The sequence below is a fragment of the Astyanax mexicanus genome, chromosome 1 (genome assembly GCF_023375975.1).
Source record: "Astyanax mexicanus isolate ESR-SI-001 chromosome 1, AstMex3_surface, whole genome shotgun sequence".
Taxonomy (NCBI): domain Eukaryota; kingdom Metazoa; phylum Chordata; class Actinopteri; order Characiformes; family Acestrorhamphidae; genus Astyanax; species Astyanax mexicanus.
In genome coordinates this window covers 131,399,343-131,419,718 of record NC_064408.1, presented here as the reverse complement: position 1 = coordinate 131,419,718, position 20,376 = coordinate 131,399,343, and the positions used below count along the sequence as shown (strand labels likewise).

At 40.5% G+C, this 20,376-nt stretch overlaps 1 protein-coding gene across 1 annotated transcript; it reads right to left on the bottom strand.

The window, feature by feature from the left end:
- Nucleotides 1–231: 231 nt before the first annotated feature.
- Nucleotides 232–15,384, bottom strand: LOC103031575 (sialic acid-binding Ig-like lectin 5). The gene is made up of 8 exons (XM_022686933.2): nt 15,303–15,384; nt 13,504–13,866; nt 11,658–11,969; nt 9,239–9,502; nt 6,631–6,924; nt 5,099–5,201; nt 4,836–5,001; nt 232–2,796 (listed from the first exon to the last, which is right to left on the bottom strand). The coding sequence occupies exons 1-8, from the start codon at nt 15,328–15,330 to the stop codon at nt 2,644–2,646; spliced, it is 1,683 nt and encodes a 560-aa protein (XP_022542654.2). The 5' UTR covers nt 15,331–15,384; the 3' UTR covers nt 232–2,643.
- Nucleotides 15,385–20,376: the final 4,992 nt, after the last annotated feature.

Genomic DNA, 20,376 nt, shown 5'->3' with positions numbered 1-20,376 from the left:
TACGTGCACCAAGTTTTTATTTTTATTTTTTTATTGTGTATTCAAAAGGAAGTGTACAAAAAAATGTCAGACAAAAACTATAACATCCACGATATGTGTTAAATACAGACATAAGAAAATTATGGTAGCAAAAAACAATTGAACAATAATACACAAAACATAAAACAACAATAGAGGAAGGTTAATCAATATACTCGAGATCTTCATTATAAAACAAATCATAATAAAATAATTAATGCAATTTAAAGATTTGCACCAAGCTCAACAGGGTCTCTCTGTGATTGGCCAGTAGGCGGGTGTTGTACTCGCTCTGTGATTGGACAAGAGGCGGGATTTATACTAGTTTGGTGTGGTGAGCTTCAACTTAACCTGCCCCGGAGCAGGTTAGACATGTAGAATACGTTACCATGGCGACCTACTCAGCTGAAAGGATAGCCACATTCGTGGTACGACTAAGTCAGGGTTTAGCTCAATGTTAGCTTGATAACCCTGTAATCCTGCTTCATGGTATACCCCCCAGGAGACTTTGTGTTTAACATAATGTTAAACTGAGCAAATAAACAATAATAAATAAGTATAGAAATGTGATGACTAAAGATAAATGAAGAAATGAATGAATTAATGTAAAACTCCTCCTATTCACATTAACAGATGTTTATTTCTGTATAAAGTTATTATTGTAAGACCAGTACCGCCCCCTGGTGGCCACATTTTAGATTTGCTGCATTTTTATCAGAAAAGAACAGATATATAGTCTTTCTAATTTGTGAACATCAGTAAAGTTTCACAAAGTTATCCTTATCCAGACTTATTCTCACAATGCACTTTTTCCTCAGATGCTAGAAATAAAAAATATCCAATCAAATGGGGTTATTTATGGATAGTCTTAGGAAAAATGGGACTGGGATAAAGTTTGTATTTACATGATTAAAGTTCTATATTTCAATAAAACAGCAATTATTTTAGTTACGCTATCTGCTTCATCTCTAGAACTTCTGGCACACACTTTCCATCAATCAACACTGAATTCAATCATTATAAAGATAAATCTATATTAATTTATGCAGATGATTATTATTGAATAAACCAAATCCCTTAACTGTTCATATCTGAACACATATTTGTCTCTGGTTATAAAGTTATAAGATCCTATCATTGATTCTAATCACTATCTAGAAATTATAATTTCCCCTCTCTACATTACTAACTGGTCTCTACACGCCTGTATAAAGTGGCTTGCAAAAGTATTTTTTCACATTTTTTCACCTTACAACCACAAATTAAATGTATTTTATTAAGATTTTAAGTGATAAACCAACACAAAGTAGCTCATCATTGTGAAGTGGAATTGAAATGATACGTGGTTTTCACAATTTTAATCAAATAAAAATCGGAAAAGTGTGACGTGTAAAAGTGTTCATTCCAAAACCACAAAATAAAATCCAGTGCAATCAATCTCCTCAGTGAATTAGTTAATAGAGTCCAGCTGAGTTTAATTTAATCTCAGTATAAATACATAAGGAGTAAATTTTTGTGTCCAAAATTTTACACAAAAAATTTAATCGGTGACTTGTTTTAAGATTTTATTCTTCAAAAAAAGGCAAAAAAAAATGTATTTAATATAAAAATGTGCTTTGTTTTATTTAAAGCAAATTCCAGAGGAACTAGAGCCACTGCTGTTCACATTCTCATCCTATCTAGAACCTTCAGAAGGTCTAGAGTGAAAAACCTAGGGCTCATGCTCACAGCTTATCTAGAACATAAGTATCATGGTTATTGTGTGTGTTCTGGCAGGGGGATGGACGATGTGGTATCGTAGTCTATATATGTTCCGGCAAGGAATGGTGGATGGTTGGGTACTGTGGTTACATGTTCTGGTGGGCGGTTTCGTGGTTAATGTGGACGGTGTGGTATTACAGTTATTGCGTATGTTCCGGCAGGGGTGGTGAACTGTGTGGCTATTGTGGATGGTGGACAATGTGGTATTGCGGTTATTGCATATGTTATGGCAGAGATGGTAAACAGTGTGGTATTGCGGTTAGTGTGTATGTTCCGGCAGGTGTGGTGGATGGTGTGGTATTGCGGTCTTTGTATGTTCCGGCAGGGATTGGTGGACGGTGTGGTATTGCAGTTATTATACATGTTCTGGTGGGTGGTGACATGGTAAATGTGGACTGTGGACAGTGTGGTATTACGGTTATTGCATATGTTCTGGTGGGATGGTGGACCATGTGGTATCGCGGTTAGTGCATATATTCTGGCAGGGGTGGTGAACAGAGTGGTATTGCGGTCTTTGTATGTTCTGGCACGGATGGTGGACGATGTGGTGTTGCGGTTATTATGCATGTTCTGGTGGGCAATCACGTGGTTAATGTGGACGGTGGACAGCGTGGTATTATGGTTATTGCATATGTTCTGGTAGGATGGTGGACCGCGTGGTATCGCAGTTAGTGCGTATATTCCGGCAGGGCTGGTGGGCGGTGTGGTGTTGTGGTTATTATACATGTTCTGGTGGGCAATGATCCCGTTCACACCTGTTCACATCTGTTCACACTTTATACTGCACACTTTTCATCACATCACCCAGGAACCAGGAGTGTAAGAGACTCTCCTGTGTGAATCAGACTGTGGTGGTGAATGAGGTCAGATGACCTCTACGTAGATGGCGGTATCTGGATCCAGGTCCGGGTCAGTGGGTGGAGCTGTCTCTCTCTCTGTCGGTTCTGCAGGGTTCTCCCTGTCTCTCTCTCTCTGTACCCTCTGCCGCCGGGCTCCTCTCCGCTGTCTCTTATGGATCTGAAAAAAAAAACAGTTAGCTTTAGCAGCTTAATGCTAATTAAGACTAGAAACTAGCTTTTTCAGAGCTCTGTGAAATGTTGGATTATCACGGGTGTAGTTTTAGTGTCATAAATGGGTCGGTGCTCTCAGGAGCTCAGTGAACTCTAGCACTGTGGTACCGGGATAGGATGCTTGTGCAACAAGTCCAGTTGTGAAATTTCACTGCATCACTACACACCTCCAAACTTCATGTAGCTTCAGAGTTCATCACTACACACCTCCAAACTTCATGTAGCTTCAGAGTTCATCACTACACACCTCCAAACTTCATGTAGCTTCAGAGTTCATCACTACACACCTCCAAACTTCATGTAGCTTCAGAGTTCATCACTACACACCTACAAACTTCATGTAGCTTCAGAGTTCATCACTACACACCTCCAAACTTCATGTAGCTTCAGAGTTCATCACTACACACCTCCAAACTTCATGTAGCTTCAGAGTTCATCACTCACTACACACCTCCAAACTACATGTAGCTTCAGAGTTCATCACTACACACCTCCAAACTTCATGTAGCTTCAGAGTTCATCACTACACACCTCCAAACTACATGTAGCTTCAGAGTTCATCACTACACACCTCCAAACTTCATGTAGCTTCAGAGTTCATCACTACACACCTCCAAACTTCATGTAGCTTCAGAGTTCATCACTCACTACATGCCTCCAAACTTCATGTAGCTTCAGAGTTCATCACTACACACCTCCAAACTACATGTAGCTTCAGAGTTCATCACTACACACCTCCAAACTTCATGTAGCTTCAGAGTTCATCACTACACACCTCCAAACTTCATGTAGCTTCAGAGTTCATCACTCACTACACACCTCCAAATTACATGTAGCTTCAGAGTTCATCACTACACACCTCCAAACTTCATGTAGCTTCAGAGTTCATCACTACACACCTCCAAACTTCATGTAGCTTCAGAGTTCATCACTCACTACATGCCTCCAAACTTCATGTAGCTTCAGAGTTCATCACTACACACCTCCAAACTTCATGTAGCTTCAGAGTTCATCACTACACACCTCCAAACTTCATGTAGCTTCAGAGTTCATCACTACACACCTCCAAACTACATGTAGCTTCAGAGTTCATCACTACACACCTCCAAACTTCATGTAGCTTCAGAGTTCATCACTACACACTCCCAAACTTCATGTAGCTTCAGAGTTCATCACTACACACCTCCAAACTTCATGTAGCTTCAGAGTTCATCACTCACTACACACCTCCAAACTTCATGTAGCTTCAGAGTTCATCACTACACACCTCCAAACTTCATGTAGCTTCAGAGTTACTACATCATTACACACTTCCAAACTTCATGTAGCTTCAGAGTTCATCACTACACACCTCCAAACTTCATGTAGCTCCAGAGTTCATCACTCACTACACACCTCCAAACTTCATGTAGCTTCAGAGTTCATCACTCACTACACACCTCCAAACTTCATGTAGCTTCAGAGTTCATCACTACTACACACGTCCAAACTTCACGTAGCTTCAGAGTTCATCACTACACACCTCCAAACTTCATGCAGCTTCAGAGTTCATCACTACACACTTCCAAACTTCATTTAGCTTCAGAGTTCATCACTACACACCTCCAAACTTCATGTAGCTTCAGAGTTCATCACTACACACCTCCAAACTTCATGTAGCTTCAGAGTTACTGTATCATTACACACCTCCAAACTTCATGTAGCTTCAGAGTTCATCACTACACACCTCCAAACTTCATGTAGCTTCAGAGTTACTGTATCATTACACACCTCCAAACTTCATGTAGCTTCAGAGTTCATCACTACACACCTCCAAACATCACGTAGCTTCAGAGTTCATCACTACACACCTCCAAACTTCATGTAGCTTCAGAGTTCATCACTACACACCTCCAAACTTCATGTAGCTTCAGAGTTCATCACTACACACCTCCATCCGAGTTCATCACTGGATGATTAATCTGTGCTGTGTGAATGTGTGGGTACCTGTTTGGTGCGGACGAAGCAGGGTGTGCAGTTCTGGTAGATCAGCTGGTAGCTGCCGTTGGTGTAGATGTTGGTGACCTCGGTGCAGTTGATGTAGAGCGGCAGACGGTCCTGGTAGACGCTGTCCTCAAACACGGGGGGGCGTCGACTCATCAGCCGCCTCCTCCTGACAGGTACAGGGGGTCACCAGAGGTCAGTTCAGGGTTTCTGATCAGGTGTATTGATCTCTAACGGCAGGGCGTCTGGACTTGATGAGCTCTTACCTTCCGGCTCGTCTCCAGCGGCACAACAGCAGAACCAGGAGGAAGAAGACGAGGAGGAGCAGAACCAAACAACCAGAACCAAGCATCATCGTCCACAGACTGCCTACACAACACACAAACACAATGCGTAGGGTTTATACGGGGTTATTAAGTGGTTCGCATGGTGTCCCAAGTGTGCAATTGTCACCGTTCTGCTGTTCTGAATTGTTGCAATGCTGTGTCTGAGCAGTTGCAAGCCTGTACTTTGCTTTTCTAAGTGGTTGCAATGTTGTTGAAATGGTATTCCACTTGGTTTTTGTGGGATTAGTAGATGGTTGCAACGCTGTCGAAATAGTGTACCAAGTGGTTCTTATGGGGTTAGTAAGTGGTTGCAATGCTGTTGAAATGGTACCCCAAGTGGCTGTTATGGGATTAGTACGCAGTTGCTATGCTGTTGAAATCGTATCCGAAGTGGTTGTTGTGAGATTAGTAGGTGGTTGCAATTTTGTTAAAATGGTATACCAAGTGGTTGTTATGGGTTTAGTGGATGATCGCAGTGCTGTTGAAATGGTATGTCAAGTGTTTTTTTATGGGGTTAGTAGGCAAATACAGTGCTGTTGAAATGGTATTCCAGGTGGTTGTTATGGGATTAGTAAGAGGTTGCAAGTATGTTAAAGTGGTATACCAAATGGTTGTTATGGGGTTAGTAAGAGGTTGCAATGATGTTAAAGTGGTATACCAAGTGGTTGTTATGGGATTAGTAAGAGGTTGCAATGATGTTAAAGTGGTATCCCAAATGGTTGTTATGAGGTTAGTAAGTGGTTGAAATGGTATACCAAGTGGTTGTTATGGGATTAGTAAGAGGTTGCAATGATGTTAAAGTGGTAATCCCAAATGGTTGTTATGGGGTTAATAGGCGATTGCAGTGCTTTAAAAAAGAATTATACCAGGTGGTTGTTGTGGTATTAGTAGGTGGTTGCAATGTTATTAAAATTGGTATCCCAGGTGGTTGTTGTGGGGTTAGTGGGTGGTTGCAGTGCTGCTGAAATGGTATTCTAGGTGGTTGTTATGGGGTTAGTGGGTGGTTGCAGTGCTGCTGAAATGGTATTCTAGGTGGTTGTTATGGGGTTAGTGGCTAATTGCTATGCTCTTAAAATCGGTATCCCAGTTGGTTGTTATGGGGTAAGTAAGTGGTTTGCAATGCTGTTAAAATGGTATACCGGGTGGTTGTTATGGGATTAGTAAATGGTTGCAATGCTGTTAAAAATGTATACCGGGTGGTTGTTATGGGTTTACTAGACGATTGCAGTGCTGTTGAAATGGTATACCAGGTGGTTGTTGTGGGATTAGTAAGCGGTTGAAATGTTATTAAAATCGGTATCCCAGTTGGTTGTTGAGGAATTAGTGGATGGTTGCAATGATGTTAAAATGGTATACCGGGTGGTTGTTGTGGGATTGGTAAGCGACTGCAGTGTTGTTAAAATGGTGTACCGAGTGGCTGTTGTGGGATTAGTAGGTGGTTGCTATGCGGTTGGTAAGCTGTTGGTACACACCTGTCCAGCCGCCGGCTCCGCCCTGCAGCAGGGTATAGGAGTCGTTGCCGATGCCGTTGAAGGCGTAGCAGACGATGGTGAGTGGAGTGAGCGCCGGGCCGCTGAGGGTCTCCTGCAGAGCGTGGGTGGAGTGGGTGGAGGAGGTAGAGGAGGTGTTGTAGTCCGGTGGGGGTACGCTCCCGTTTACGCTCCAGGTGATGGCGGGTCGGGGGTTCGAGTCCACAGTGCACCTGCAGACCATAAGGAACCCGTTCCAATCACAGGAGGAGGAGTGTTTCAGGATGGTCGGGGAGTCTACGGGGAAACATACGTACATATTAATAATAATCTAGAACCTAAAGCATTCTGAACTGTTCTCAGTAATATGGAGAACCTACACAGTTCCGTACACTCAGGTCTGGAACACTGGGTCTGTATAGTGCTGAAAAATAGGTTCTTTGAATTGTAATATTAGTGGAACCCATTTGGTCTCAGGCAAAATATTTGTCGAAAAGTTTCTTCATAGAAATCTTTAACCAAATCATCACATCATCAAACTTATCATAAAGGGTTCTACATAGACAAGAACCATCTTCAACTTCGTCTTTTTGAGTTGCCACAGTTCCAAACAGAACCATTTATTTGAACAAAGAAACTTTGGTCAAATAAGTACCAAACTTTTAAAACCTTATCATGCAAGGTTCTAGATTGTGCTCAAATGTCTTTTCCCAAAAGTGCTCAGGTGTTTCTGTTTAGCCCTGTTTTAGTTCCCTGAATAAGTGGTCTCTGAAAAAAGACAGGATTTCGGGTCTTGCTTATGAATATTCATACATGCAAACATATCGCCTCTGATTGGCTAACAGCACTGCAGCAGAGAACGCCTACCTGCTGAGTTCCCCCCCACACAGTCAATTTTACAGATCTAAAACTCAAAGGACAAAATGTTTTCAGAGACACAGACTAAGTTATAAAGATATTAAAAATTATAAGATTATATAAAGTTGCCCGAAGAGTACATTTTGACAACAAATTTTGATTTAGTTTTAGTCATAGTCTTGCGACAAAAATGGCATTTAGTTTTAGTCATAATTTAGTCATCCGAAATGTTTTTAATTTTAGTCTAGTTTTAGTTGACTAATTATCATAAGAATATATTCAACTAAAACTGCAGTCAATTTAGTCGACTAAAATTCATCAGTTCCCTTTCATTATTAACTATACACCTATATGCCAGTTGTGTAACATTATTAACGTTTGAATATGAAATATATTTATATTTATATATGATTTAATGTCTATTATTAGTGTAGGTATGTGACTATAAATATAATTAAATATATGGAGGCTAAGCTTGCATATACAACTCAGTGAGGCTTACAGTATTTCACAAAGAACAAGAAAAAGTGTTTTTTTGTGTTTTTTCTAGTGTCAACATTGGAACTCTTTTGATATATATGCCATATAGGACAAAACGTTCATGCCTTCACTACAGAACCCCTGACCTAACCTTCTGCAAGCGTGAATGTTCTATGTAGTTCTAAAAATGTCTTTAACTCAGTTAAAAAAGAGAAACCCTTTTTATGGCATGTAAAGTATAGGTTGCAACACATATAGAACCAAAGAAGTACCTCCATTTAAGTTGCAAAGTCTTTTTTAATGGTTCTATAGAGTATTAAAAAGAAGATTATCGAGTTCGTAACTTGCAGAATTCACAGACCCCTAATGGTTCTAAATTATACCAGCTTAGATCAGTAGGGTTTTGTCTGATTTGTCTGTGTGAATTTAGTTCATTCTTTTAAAGCTTCTACATAGAACCGTCTACAAAACAGGCTGTTTATCTATATAATCCTTTAACCAGACAAAGTTTCACATGATTTATTGAGATATTGCATTTCTAAACAGATTACTAAACGGCTTACAAAGGGGTACTAGATAATACTGAAAAACTTTCCCTTTTAATGAAGAACCCTTAGACTCTACCTTTGTAAAGTTTGAGGTTCTGATTTGAGGGTTCTGTATAATATGAAAAAGAATAAATACAGTACAGGCCAAAAGTTTGGGCACACTTGATTCTCTTTTTCAGTGCGTTTTCTTTATTTTTATGACTGATATTTACTATATTGTAGATTCTCACTGAAGCATCAAAACTATGAATGAACACATGTGGAGTTTTATGTTCTTAATAAAAAATGAGCTGAACCTCCACAGTCACCGGACCTGAAGCCAATCCAGATGGTTTGGGGTGAGCTGGAGCACAGAGTGAAGAAGGCAAAGGAGCAACAAGTGCTAATAAACACCTCTGGGAACTCCTTCCTTCCTTCAAGACTGTTGGAAAACTTTTCATTTCAGGTGGCCACCTCTTGAAGCTCATGAAGAGAATGATGCCAAGAGTGTGTAAAGCAGTAATCAGAGCAAAGGGGGGCTTTTATTTTGAAGAAACTAGAATATAAAACATGTTTTTAGTTATTTCACCTTTTTTTGTTAAGAACATAAAACTCCACATGTGTTCATTCATAGTTTTGATGCTTCAGTGAGAATCTACAATGTAAATATCAGTCATGAAAATAAAGAAAACGCAGTGAAAAAGAGAAGGTGTGTCCAGATGGTTCTTCACGTTCCGTTGACTCACACTGGACGTTGGCGGAGGTTGGGGGACTGGTGGCTCGGCCGAGGGTGTTCCTCACGCTGCACTGCACCATGGTGTCCCGGGTGATGTTGAAGATCCGGACGGTGGACGAGCGTCCCGGCAGGGTGTGGGTTCTACCGGACTGGGTGTAGTTCCAGTGGTACTCTGAGACCGGGGGGTCGGCTTTGCACACACAGGCCAGCAGAGCGTTTCCTCCGTCCCTCACCACCACAGTCAGGACCTGGATGGACACGTCCTTCGGGGGAACTAGAAGAAAAACAAAGAGGTAAAACACTATTACGTCAATTTCAAGATTCAAGAGTGTTATTTGTGTAACATTACGGACTAACCTTCCTGTAACCTTTTCAAAACGTTGCTAAACATTATTATCATGCACATTAATCTATTTTTACATCTTTCTCTTTGCACATTTTCACTTTATAATTGCACTACTGAACTTTTTGTACATTTTTCATATTCCATTGCTGTAGATAATCATGCACTTACTTGTAAATAATATCCATAACACACTCCCTATATATATATGGATGCCTAAATTTTCCTTCGGGATAAATAAAGTTTCTGTCTGTCTGTCTGTCTGTCTGTCTGTCTGTCTGTCTGTCTTTCTATCTATCTATCTATCTATCTATCTATCTATCTATCTATCTATCTATCTATCTATCTATCTATCTATCTATCTATCTATCTATTTATCTATCATTACTGTTATCATGTACATATTTCCATCCTGGATGGAAATGTTACACCAATTCAATATTTATATTTAGTTAGATAGTTTATTTCTTGCTTTATTGTATATTTTCTACTTTTATCTTTAGGTGGCAAGAATTTTATTATACGAGGAGACTTGTAGGAGACTTCTTACTGTGCACATATAACTTTTTCATAACTTTCTATAACTTTTGTTTGTTGGGCATGTTATGCAATAACGGTGCTAATATTGTGATGCAAACCTTTATTATGTCAATTATTCTTAAAACGCTACTATTTTCTGTAACGCTACAGTCTAACATTCATTTAACGTTTTTAAAATGTTGCTAAGCGTTGTTATAACATTCCATGTTAGCAGAGAATGTTATACAGGAAACATTCTAAAAACATTGTGATGTAAACCATTATTAAAGACTTACCTACCTGGAACCTTTTCAGAAAGTTGCTAAATGTTGTTATAACCTTCTCTGTTAGCTGGGAATGTGATGTGAATAATGTTGTAATACAAACCATTATCATGTGACTTCTGTAGAATGTTCCTGTAACATTATTTCTGTATTACAGGCTAACAACCTTTTCAAATTGTTGCTAAATGTTGTTATGATGTTCCATTTTAGCTGGAAATATTATGCAAGACACAATGTGATGCAAACCATTATTACATCACAAGTTTTCAGAATGTCCCTGAAACACAATTTCTCTAACATTACAGACTAACCTACCTTTTCAAAACATTAACAAATGTTATAACATTCTCTGTTAGCTGGGAATGTTATGCAAGAATCGTTCTAATAATGTTGTAATGCAAACCTTTATTACATCGCACGTTTTCAGAACGTTCCTGGAATGTTATTCATGTAATGTTACAGACTAACCTTTCTGGGAACCTTCTCAAAATGTTGCTAAACGTTAATATAATATCCTCTGTTAGCTGGGAATGTTATGTAAGAAACGTTCTAATAATGTTGTGATGCAAACCATTATTATGTCACATTATTTCTGCAACAATTCAGACTAACCTTCATGGATCCCCTTTCAAAATGTTGCTAAGCATTGTTATAGCGATCTGTGTTAGCTAAGAATATTATGCAAGAAAAATTCTAATAACGTTGGGATATAAACCATTATTTTGTCACACGTTTTCAGAACATTTCTGGAATGCTGTTTCTGTAATGTTATTTCTGTAACATTGTAGACTATCCTTGTGGGAACCTTTTTGAAGCATTGATAAACATTGTTATAACGTTCTATGTTAGCTGTAAAAGTTATTTAAGAAACGTTTTAATAACATGATGCAAACCATTATTACATCACACGTTTTCAGAACGTTCCTGAAACGTTTTTTCTGTAGTGTTACAGACTAACCTTCTTGCAACCTTTACAAAACATTGCTAAACATTGTAAGAAACGTTGTAATACCGTTGTGATGTAAACCATTATTACGTCACACGTTTTCAGAACTTTTTTGGAACGTTATTTCTGTAACATTAAAGACTAGCCCCCTGTAACATTTTCAAAATGTTGCTACACATTCTTATAATGTTCTCTGTTAGCGGAGAATGTTATGCAAAAAAATTTTTTAGAACATTCCTGGAAAGTTATTTCTGTTACTTCCTTCCTGAAACCTTTTTCGAAGCAATTTCAAACATTGTTTTAACGTTGTGCTAGCGAGGAAGTTGTAGAGACTCACAGTGGACGTGGAGCTCGGTGCTGACGCTGCTCTTCCTGTCTCCTGGGTACAGAGCATCGCACCTGAGCCGAGGTTTCCCCAGGTGAGTCGGGGTGAAGGAGAGGGAGGAGACCAGCCGGGGCAGCTCACCTTTCACCTGTACCATCTCCGTCACTTCATACCCACTGCTGCCCTCCTGACCCCCCCTCTGCCACACCCACTGCAGCTGGGGGGGCTGTGAGGGGCAGCTCACCGGCACCGAGCAGTTCACCACCGCCACCTGACCCGCCACCACCGCCCTGGGGCTGGTAATCACCGGCTGGTGCGGGACGTCTGCAGAAGAAGAGTGAACATGGTGGTAAATCTGAGTATCTGACACTACTGTACTCATCTTTTCCAGGTACTTTACACAAACAAAGGATCTTTTTAGGTGTGATTTTAGTCACAAGACTATTAGTGAAGTCAGAACGTTGCAATTTATGCAACCTAAACAAGAAGAAGTGATGGAGGGATGGTTACATACAGTGGTTTGTAAAAGTATTCAGCCCCCTTTACTCTGAAACCCCGAAATAAAATCCAGTGCAATCAATCGCCTTCAGAAATCTTAACTTAATGAGTTAACAGAGTTAATCCAGCTGTGTGCAGTTTAGTCTTAGTATAAATACAGCTGTTCTCTGTAGATCTCAAGAGTTTATTAGTGAACACTAGTGAACAAACAGCCCCATGAAGACCAAGAAGGAACTCAGCAGACAGATCACAGATAAAGTTATGGACAAAAGTTTAAAGCAGGGTTAGATTATAAAAACACATCCCAAGCTTTGATCGTCCCAAGAAGCTCTGTTCCATCAATCCATCACCAAAAATAAAGGAAAAATATTCTAAAACTGTTTCTACAAACCTACCAAGACATGAACCAACCATCCACCCAAACTGACAGATCCAGCAAGGAGAGCACTGATCAGAGAACAGCCGAGACCCATGATCACTCTGGAGGAGCTGCAGAGATCCACAGATCAGGTGGATCAGGAGAATCTGTTTACAGGACAACTATAAGTCCTGCTTTCCACAAATCTGATCTTTATGGAAGAGTGGAATAAAGGTTCTGTGGTCAAATCAGACCAATGTTTAACTTTTTGGCCTAAACACAAAGCGATATGTGAGGCAGAAAGGTAACACTGCCGATCACCCTGAACACACCATCCATCCCCACTGTGAAACATGGTGGTGGCAGCATCATGCTGTGGGGATGAGCTTTTCTTCAGCAGGGACAGATTTAGGAAGCTGGTCAGAGTTGATGGATGGAAGATGGATGGAGATAAATAAATACAGAACAATCCTGGAAGAAGAAAAGCTGTTGGAGGCTGTAACTTGAGATCTTCCAGCAAGACGATGACCCTAAACATACAGCCAGAGCTACAGTGGAATGGTTTAGATAAGAAAAAAAGAGCTGACCTAAATCCCATTGATCTTCTGTGGAGAGACATGAAAACTTCTGTGCACAGACGCTCTCCATCCAACCTGACTGATCTTCAGCTATTTTTTAAAGAAGAATGGAGTTAAAAATCTCAGTCTCTAGATGATCAAAGCTGGTAGAGACAAAACCCCAAAATACCTGCAGCTGTAACTGCAGTGAAAGGGGGATCTACCACTTAAAATCTCAATAAAATTAATTTAAGTTTGTAGTTGTAAAGAGGCAAAATGCACAATACTTTTGCAAGCCACTGTATATTTAGACATGAAGCACAGATCCAGATTTAATCTGGACTTGAAGCACATCTGTATATCAGGTGTGAACAGGCCCGTGAGAGTGTGATCAGGTTCAGGTGTGTAAGCTAAAGAGGTAAAGAGGAGGTGTAAAGTAGCTTACGGTTGACGATCAGCTGGACGCTCTTGGTTCCACCCCATGATCCTCTCTTCTGCTTCAGCTGGATCTCCAGGGTGCTGGGGTCTGAGGCGCTGACGTTAGCGATGGTGAGGGAACAGTCTCCGGAGTTGAGCTCTCCATACAGCGACACTCGGCCCTTCAGCTGACGCTGCCCCCTGCTGGCCTGGTCCGTCTGGTCACTGCTGAACCCCGTCACCTTCAGGCCCGGAAACGCCGAGCGGAACCTCAGCCGGACATCAGAACCCGGGGCGGGGGGGAACCTGCAGGGCAGCAGAACGCACGACCCGACCAGAGCCAACACACTGTCCGGCATGGAAGGAGGCGGGGCCGCCCTGCACACACACACTACACAAACACACAAAAAAAACTAGAAATTACATAATGAATTTTTTTTGAGGGCATCAGCAACATCAACAAGTACCATCAGCAAGTACATTAACAGGTAGCATCAGCAAGTACCATTAACAGGTAGCATCAACAGGTAGCATCAGCAAGTACCATCAGCAAGTACCATCTGCAGGTAGCATCAGCAGGAATTGTCAGCAAGTACCATCAACAGGTAGCATCAACAGGTAGCATCAGCAAGTACCGTCAGCAAGTACCATCAACAGGTAGCATCAGCAGGTAGCATCAACAGGTAGCATCAGCAAGAACTGTCACCTTGTACCATTAGAACGTACCATCAGCAAGTACCATCAGCAGGTAACATTAACAGTTACCATCAGCGAGTACTATCAGCAGGCAGCATTAACAGGTAGCATGAGCAACTACCATCAATAGGTAGCTTTCGCAGATACCATCAACAGGAACTGTCATCAGGTACCATTAACAAGAACCATCAGCAGGAATTGTCAGCAGGTTCCATCAACAGGTAGCATCAATAGGAACTGTCACCTGGTACCATTAAAAGATACCATCAGCAAGTACCATCAGCAGATAAAATTAACAGGTAGCATCAGCAGGAACTGCCACCTGGTACCATTAAAAAGTACCATCAGCATGTACCATCAGCAGGTAACATCAACTGGTAGCATCATCTAGTACCATCAGCAGGTAGCCTCAGCAAGAACTGTCATCAGGTACCATTAAAAGATTGCATCAGCAAGTACCATTAGTAGGTAGCATCAGCAAGAACTGTTATCGGGTACCAGCAACAGGTCAGATCAGCAAGCACTATGTTGCATCAACTGGGACAACCAGCAGGAATCCTCAGCATCAGCAAGTACTATCAGCAAGTACCATCGGCAAGTACCATCAGCAGGTACCCTATGTAAGACCTGGTCAGCAGGTACGCAGGTGTCCTGCATGTTTCTGTCCATGTTTTTATGAGGGTATTAGTAAATGCAACTCAGCAGGGGGAAGTGGAACTCACTCAGCAGATCAGCGTTAGTGTGTCAGATGTTCTGACGAGGTTATTTCACAACACAGTTAAATTGGGAACATGTGGAAGTCAGGGGAAAAAAGCCCGGCTGCACATGATCGCTGTTTTCCCCCGACATCGTCTGATTACAGAACCCTGTTATCGATAAATTAGCTCAGATTAATGAGTGTGTTAAAGGTATGATTATTTGCTGATTAATTATTAGAATGGTGCAGTCCACCTTAAACGGTCCAGCAGTTACATTCTGACACCTCGGCTTAAGTTCAGGTGCTAGAATGTAACTGCTGCACCGTTTAAGGTGGACTGGACAATTCCAAAAAATGTCAAATTAAATGTGCAAAATAAGAACATAACTGGACGTTATTTGAGGAAGAGAACCCAAAACGAACGTAGAACTTACCGAACACCACAGCAGTGAAGATCCTCATGCTGAGCTTTGTTCGTGTCTGTAGTCAGAATTGTTAGGACAGCAGTGACCAATCACAGAAACCGAAGAGGAACTGAGCCAAGCTTCTGATTCATACGCCCACTCACTGTGGCCACTTTATTGGAAACACCTTTTTCATACTTCCACACACTGTGACCACTTTATTGGAAACACCTTCTTAATACTTCCACTCACTGTGGTCACTTTATTGGAAACACTTACCCAACTAACGATTTTTGATTAGTAGAATAATTTCTGCATGTTACAGTTACCATATAATAGAATGTTAAATCTTCTGGGTGTTTTTAGAGCGTTTTTATTTAACCTTTTATAAATGTTCTGTAATGTTGCTGCAACATCACTTGTGTCATTGTTTTAATGTTTAGTTTAAGGAATGTTACTGTTAACGTTTCCACAATGTTAGTATTTGTCTAGCTGGGAACGTTGTTGATCTGAGAAACGTTCTAATAACGTTGTGATGCAAGCTATTATTATGTCACATGTTTTCAGAACGTTTCTGGAACGTTATTTCTATAACGCTACAGGCTAACCTTCCAGGAACCTTTTAACATTCTCTGTTAGCTGGGTAACTTCCACCTTGTTGTGTTCCAGTCACTGGCCAGTTTATTGGAAACGGCGAGCTTGTACTTGCTGAGTGTGTGTTGTGTAAGACTGCATGTGAGAATGTGAATCATCCTCATGAGCATCACGCCGTCATTCACTTCCTCCAAACCACAGCTCCACTTCCTCTCAGACTCTAGAACACTAACAGGCTCAGATCCTGGAATCGGAATTCCTGCTGTGTTTGGAGTAAACAGTGGAATTCTGCATAGATTCTATGCAACCGAGCCCACAGCAGTGAAGTATGGAGTCAAAAAAGGGTCATAAAGATTTTGAGTTTGTAAAACAGAAGTCACAAATGTACTGAAACTTGTAACTGCGTTTAAACAACTGCATGCACGAAAATCCAAATCCACAAATTAACTGGAATGTGCAAACTTGAAACAGAAAGTAATATTAATAATAATTCAAATGTACAAATGCGAAAAAATATTTTAATTATATATAAATATATATTTTTTAATTTGTAAATCCAATCTCTTGAATGTGTGAATCAGTACTGCTCAAATGGCTTAAGCTGGATCAGACCAAAAATCACATGGAATTTGTGAGGTTGTAAATGTGACAGTGGGTGTTTTTCACTGTGGAGCTAAAAATCCTCTCATTCATCTTCTCTGCTGCGTGTGCGAAGCTCTAGCTGCAGTTGCGAATTTTGACCCTGTTTTGACGCCTGATTGATGGACCAATAGGAAAGCTTTATCCGGACCAATCAGATTACGGGGTTTGTTTAACCAATCAGAACACTGGGTGGGTCTCTGCAGCTCGGAGTACTGGGTGTGTCGAAAGGTGTGGGCGTGTCGAAAGTGTGGCCGCCATTTTGGAGTCGGCCACCATGCGCCCCCCAGTGGATCAATTTACACTGAGGAAGGAGTTTAATAAAACAATAATATTCATAACTCTACCAATTTTTACCCGATTTACACATTACAAATACGTGCTTTCATGCTGAAATACTTTATATTATGTTCTAATAATATGAATTAATTTTATATTTATGTACATAGATGCACACACACACACACACACACACACACACACACACACACATATATATATATATACATATATATATATATTAATAAATTAATTAATTTATGTACTAATTAATATGCTATACCATATGTCTGTCTTTGATAAAGAGCATAATGTAAAGTATTTCAGCATGAAAGCACATATTTGTAATGTGTGACAGCGTCCTGTATCATTACTACATCTCTGCTGTTTGTAACAAACCAAACCGTGTGTAAATTGGTAGAGTTATTAATATTATCGGTTTATTAAACTCCTTCCTCAGTGTAAATTGATCCACTGGGGGGCGCATGGTGGCCGACTCCAAAATGGCGGCCACGTGGAACGTCAGCTCCAATAGACCAATAGACGACCACCTTTTGACACACCCAGTACTCCGAGCTGCAGAGACCCACCCAGTGTTCTGATTGGTTAAACAAACCCCGTAATCTGATTGGTCCGGATAAAGCTTTCCTATTGGTTCATCAATCAGGCGTCAAAACAGGGTCAAAATTCGCAACTGCAGCTAGAGCTTCGCACCCGCAGCAGAGAAGATGAATGAGAGGATTTTTAGCTCCACAGTGAAAAACACCCACTGTCACATTTACAACCTCACAAATTCCATGTGATTTTTGGTCTGACCCAGCTTAAGCCATTTGAGCAGTACTGATTCACACATTGAAGAGATTGGATTTACAAATTAAAAAATATATATAATTAAAATATTTTTTCGCATTCGTACATTTGAATTATTATTAATATTACTTTCTGTTTCAAGTTTGCACATTCCAGTTAATTTGTGGATTTGGATTTTCGTGCATGCAGTTGTTTAAACGCAGTTACAAGTTTCAGTACATTTGTGACTTCTGTTTTACAAACTCAAAATCTTTATGACCCTTTTTTGACTCCATAGTGAAGCCCCACCCACTCAGTATCACTAACACTGGATTGGTGATAAATGTGGAGAGCGGGCAGAACGAGGAAGTGCTGCAATCTGGTGGAGACTGTGTTCCTGAGAAACCCTTGCTGTGTGTGGGTGAACATTATCCTGCTGAAAAATGAAAGCTCTGCAGGAGAGAAAGCAGCAAAATATGTATCTACAGGATGTTCTGCACAGATCACTGAGATCACTATTAGTGTTCCCAGACCCATTGCAACAAGGCAAGCAAACCAATTAATTTTCTCAAGGTCTCGAGTTGACCTGGGTTCCCCAAACAAATACTGGTTAGGAATTGAATGCAATAATAAACTGTGTGAGCGCTCCTTTAAATTCTGTGATGGTCAATACAGGAAAGTCAAACAACGCTGTTATCAGAATCCACCTCAAGGGGGCACCTACTAGGGAGCTAGTTACTGCTAGAAAATAGCCATCATTCCAGCAGCCGGCAAAATATGAACCTTCAGCAAATCATGAAGCCAGAAAAGAAAAAAGAGAAAAATTGATAGCTTGTACTGGATAAATTAGGCCTAATTCTACAAAGCTGTAGCAGGTAGGCTAGCAACCACATACAGCTCTGTAAAAAATGAAGAGAGCACTTCAGTTTCTGAATCAGTTTCTCTGATTGTGCTATTTATAGGTTTATGTTTGAGTAAAATGAACATTGTTGGTTTATTCTATAAACTACAGACAACCTTTCTCCCAAATTCCAAATAATATATTCTCATTTATTTGCAGAAAATGAGAAATGTCTGAAATAACAAAAAAGACTTTCAGAAATAATGCAAAGAAAACAAGTTCATATTCATAAATGTTTAAGAGTTGTGGATTAACCCTGGTTTTTAATCACAGTTTTCATGCATCTTGGCATCATGTTTTCTTCTCCACACTGCTTTTAGATAACTTTATGACACTGATGTTCCAAAAATTCAAGCAGTATAGCTTGCTTTGATGGCTTGTGATCATCCATCTTCGTGGCATTATCATCTTCATCTTCTTGGCAGTCAATGCTAGTAATGAACTAGAACAGTTTGCACAGCTCGTTTGGAACAGGTTGATAATATGTAAATATATAAATATCATATTTAATGGCAGGACAGAACTTCAGTTTTGATGAAGATGGTGTGGATTCTCCATTATGCTAGCTGCTATTCTACCGTGATAAACAGTGTTCTCAAGTCTCACGCTTTGAAGAACTGTCTGATTCGAAGAACAAACGTCGAAGAACAAACGTCGAAACCTGAGAGCCCTGGTGATGAACTATCTACTAAAAAGTGGGTAGGCACGATAAATCCGTGCATCATTTAACCAGACTGGAGTGCTTAAATCTGGTATGTTAATCTCCAGGTAGGTAGATGGTGAATTTAGCATAACCAGGGATCGCAAGTTCTGATGTTTGGTGGGATTAAGATAAGGGGGGTTGGGGGGGGGGGGGGGATGTTCTTCAGGTGTTAAACGGGGGTGGGCAGGGTTGTCCGTTCTCTTCGAATCGGACAGTTCTTCGCGCCTGACACTCTGGCTGAAACTCCACCCTCTTTGACTAGGTCTGCCTAACAACAGAGGGATCTATATTCTTATTGGCTCTACGAGAGTACATTATAATATACAGCCGATGGATTGGCAAGCGTGAGAAATACCATGTATGGCGTGTGAGCGTGTGAACTCGCTGAGGTGCGTGTGTCACATGTTCAAAGCGTGAGACTTGAAAACACTGAACGTAACCATTAGTTTGAGTTCTTTTTAGACTGGATTCTTTATAAAAGCTCAAATAGTAACTGATAATTATATGCAATTTGCACTTTCTTTATATGTTGGTTGTTATGGGATGGGTGTTATGGGTGTCTATGCTGTGGTTCCTGTTGGCTTTGGGGGTTGAGGTGGAATGTTTTTTGCTGTGGTCCAAGGGTATCGGGGGGGGGTGATAATTTTCATTTAGCTTGGGGTCCCCAAATGCGTTAAAATGGCCCTGAGTGTTCCCCGTATCACTACTAGTAGTGACCAACTGTCGAATGAGATGCTCCTCAGATCATCAATCACACCAGCAGTTCACAGTGTGAACTCCTTCATGCCCCCTTTTAAAGTCTATCAGTGTATCAAAAGCCCTATCAGGACAAAATTTATTCCCCAGGGGGTTCTAGAATAATTTTCTCTTTTATGTGGGACCTCTATGATTTTATTACAGGCTGAATTATCTACTGTTTTTCTCTGAACTCTGTGCTCCTTCGGGAATTTTAGTCCCGTCCAGACGCACATCTCTGAGTTTCGTCTCCTCGCCTTTAATATAGATATTTGTCCACTGCTGTGCACCATAATTACAGTTTGGCCATGCGTTTCCACGGAGATCCATGTAAACGCAACAGCGAATGTCACATGACCAAGAAATGCAAAAAACTGGTCTTTCTGTTTTTTTCAATTGCAGTCCATATGCAGGAGTTTTATCACTGAGTAGAAGTGTAAAAAAATCCCCTGAGAAACAAATCC

Coding starts and splice junctions, on each gene's coding strand:
- LOC103031575 (XM_022686933.2), bottom strand. CDS start 15,330: ATGAGGATCTTCACTGCTGTGGTGTTCG. Junction 6,925..9,238: donor AACCTCCGCCAACGTCCAGT/GTGAGTCAACGG, acceptor GTTTCCCCGTAG/ACTCCCCGACCATCCTGAAA. Junction 5,002..5,098: donor CGCTGGAGACGAGCCGGAAG/GTAAGAGCTCAT, acceptor TGTACCTGTCAG/GAGGAGGCGGCTGATGAGTC.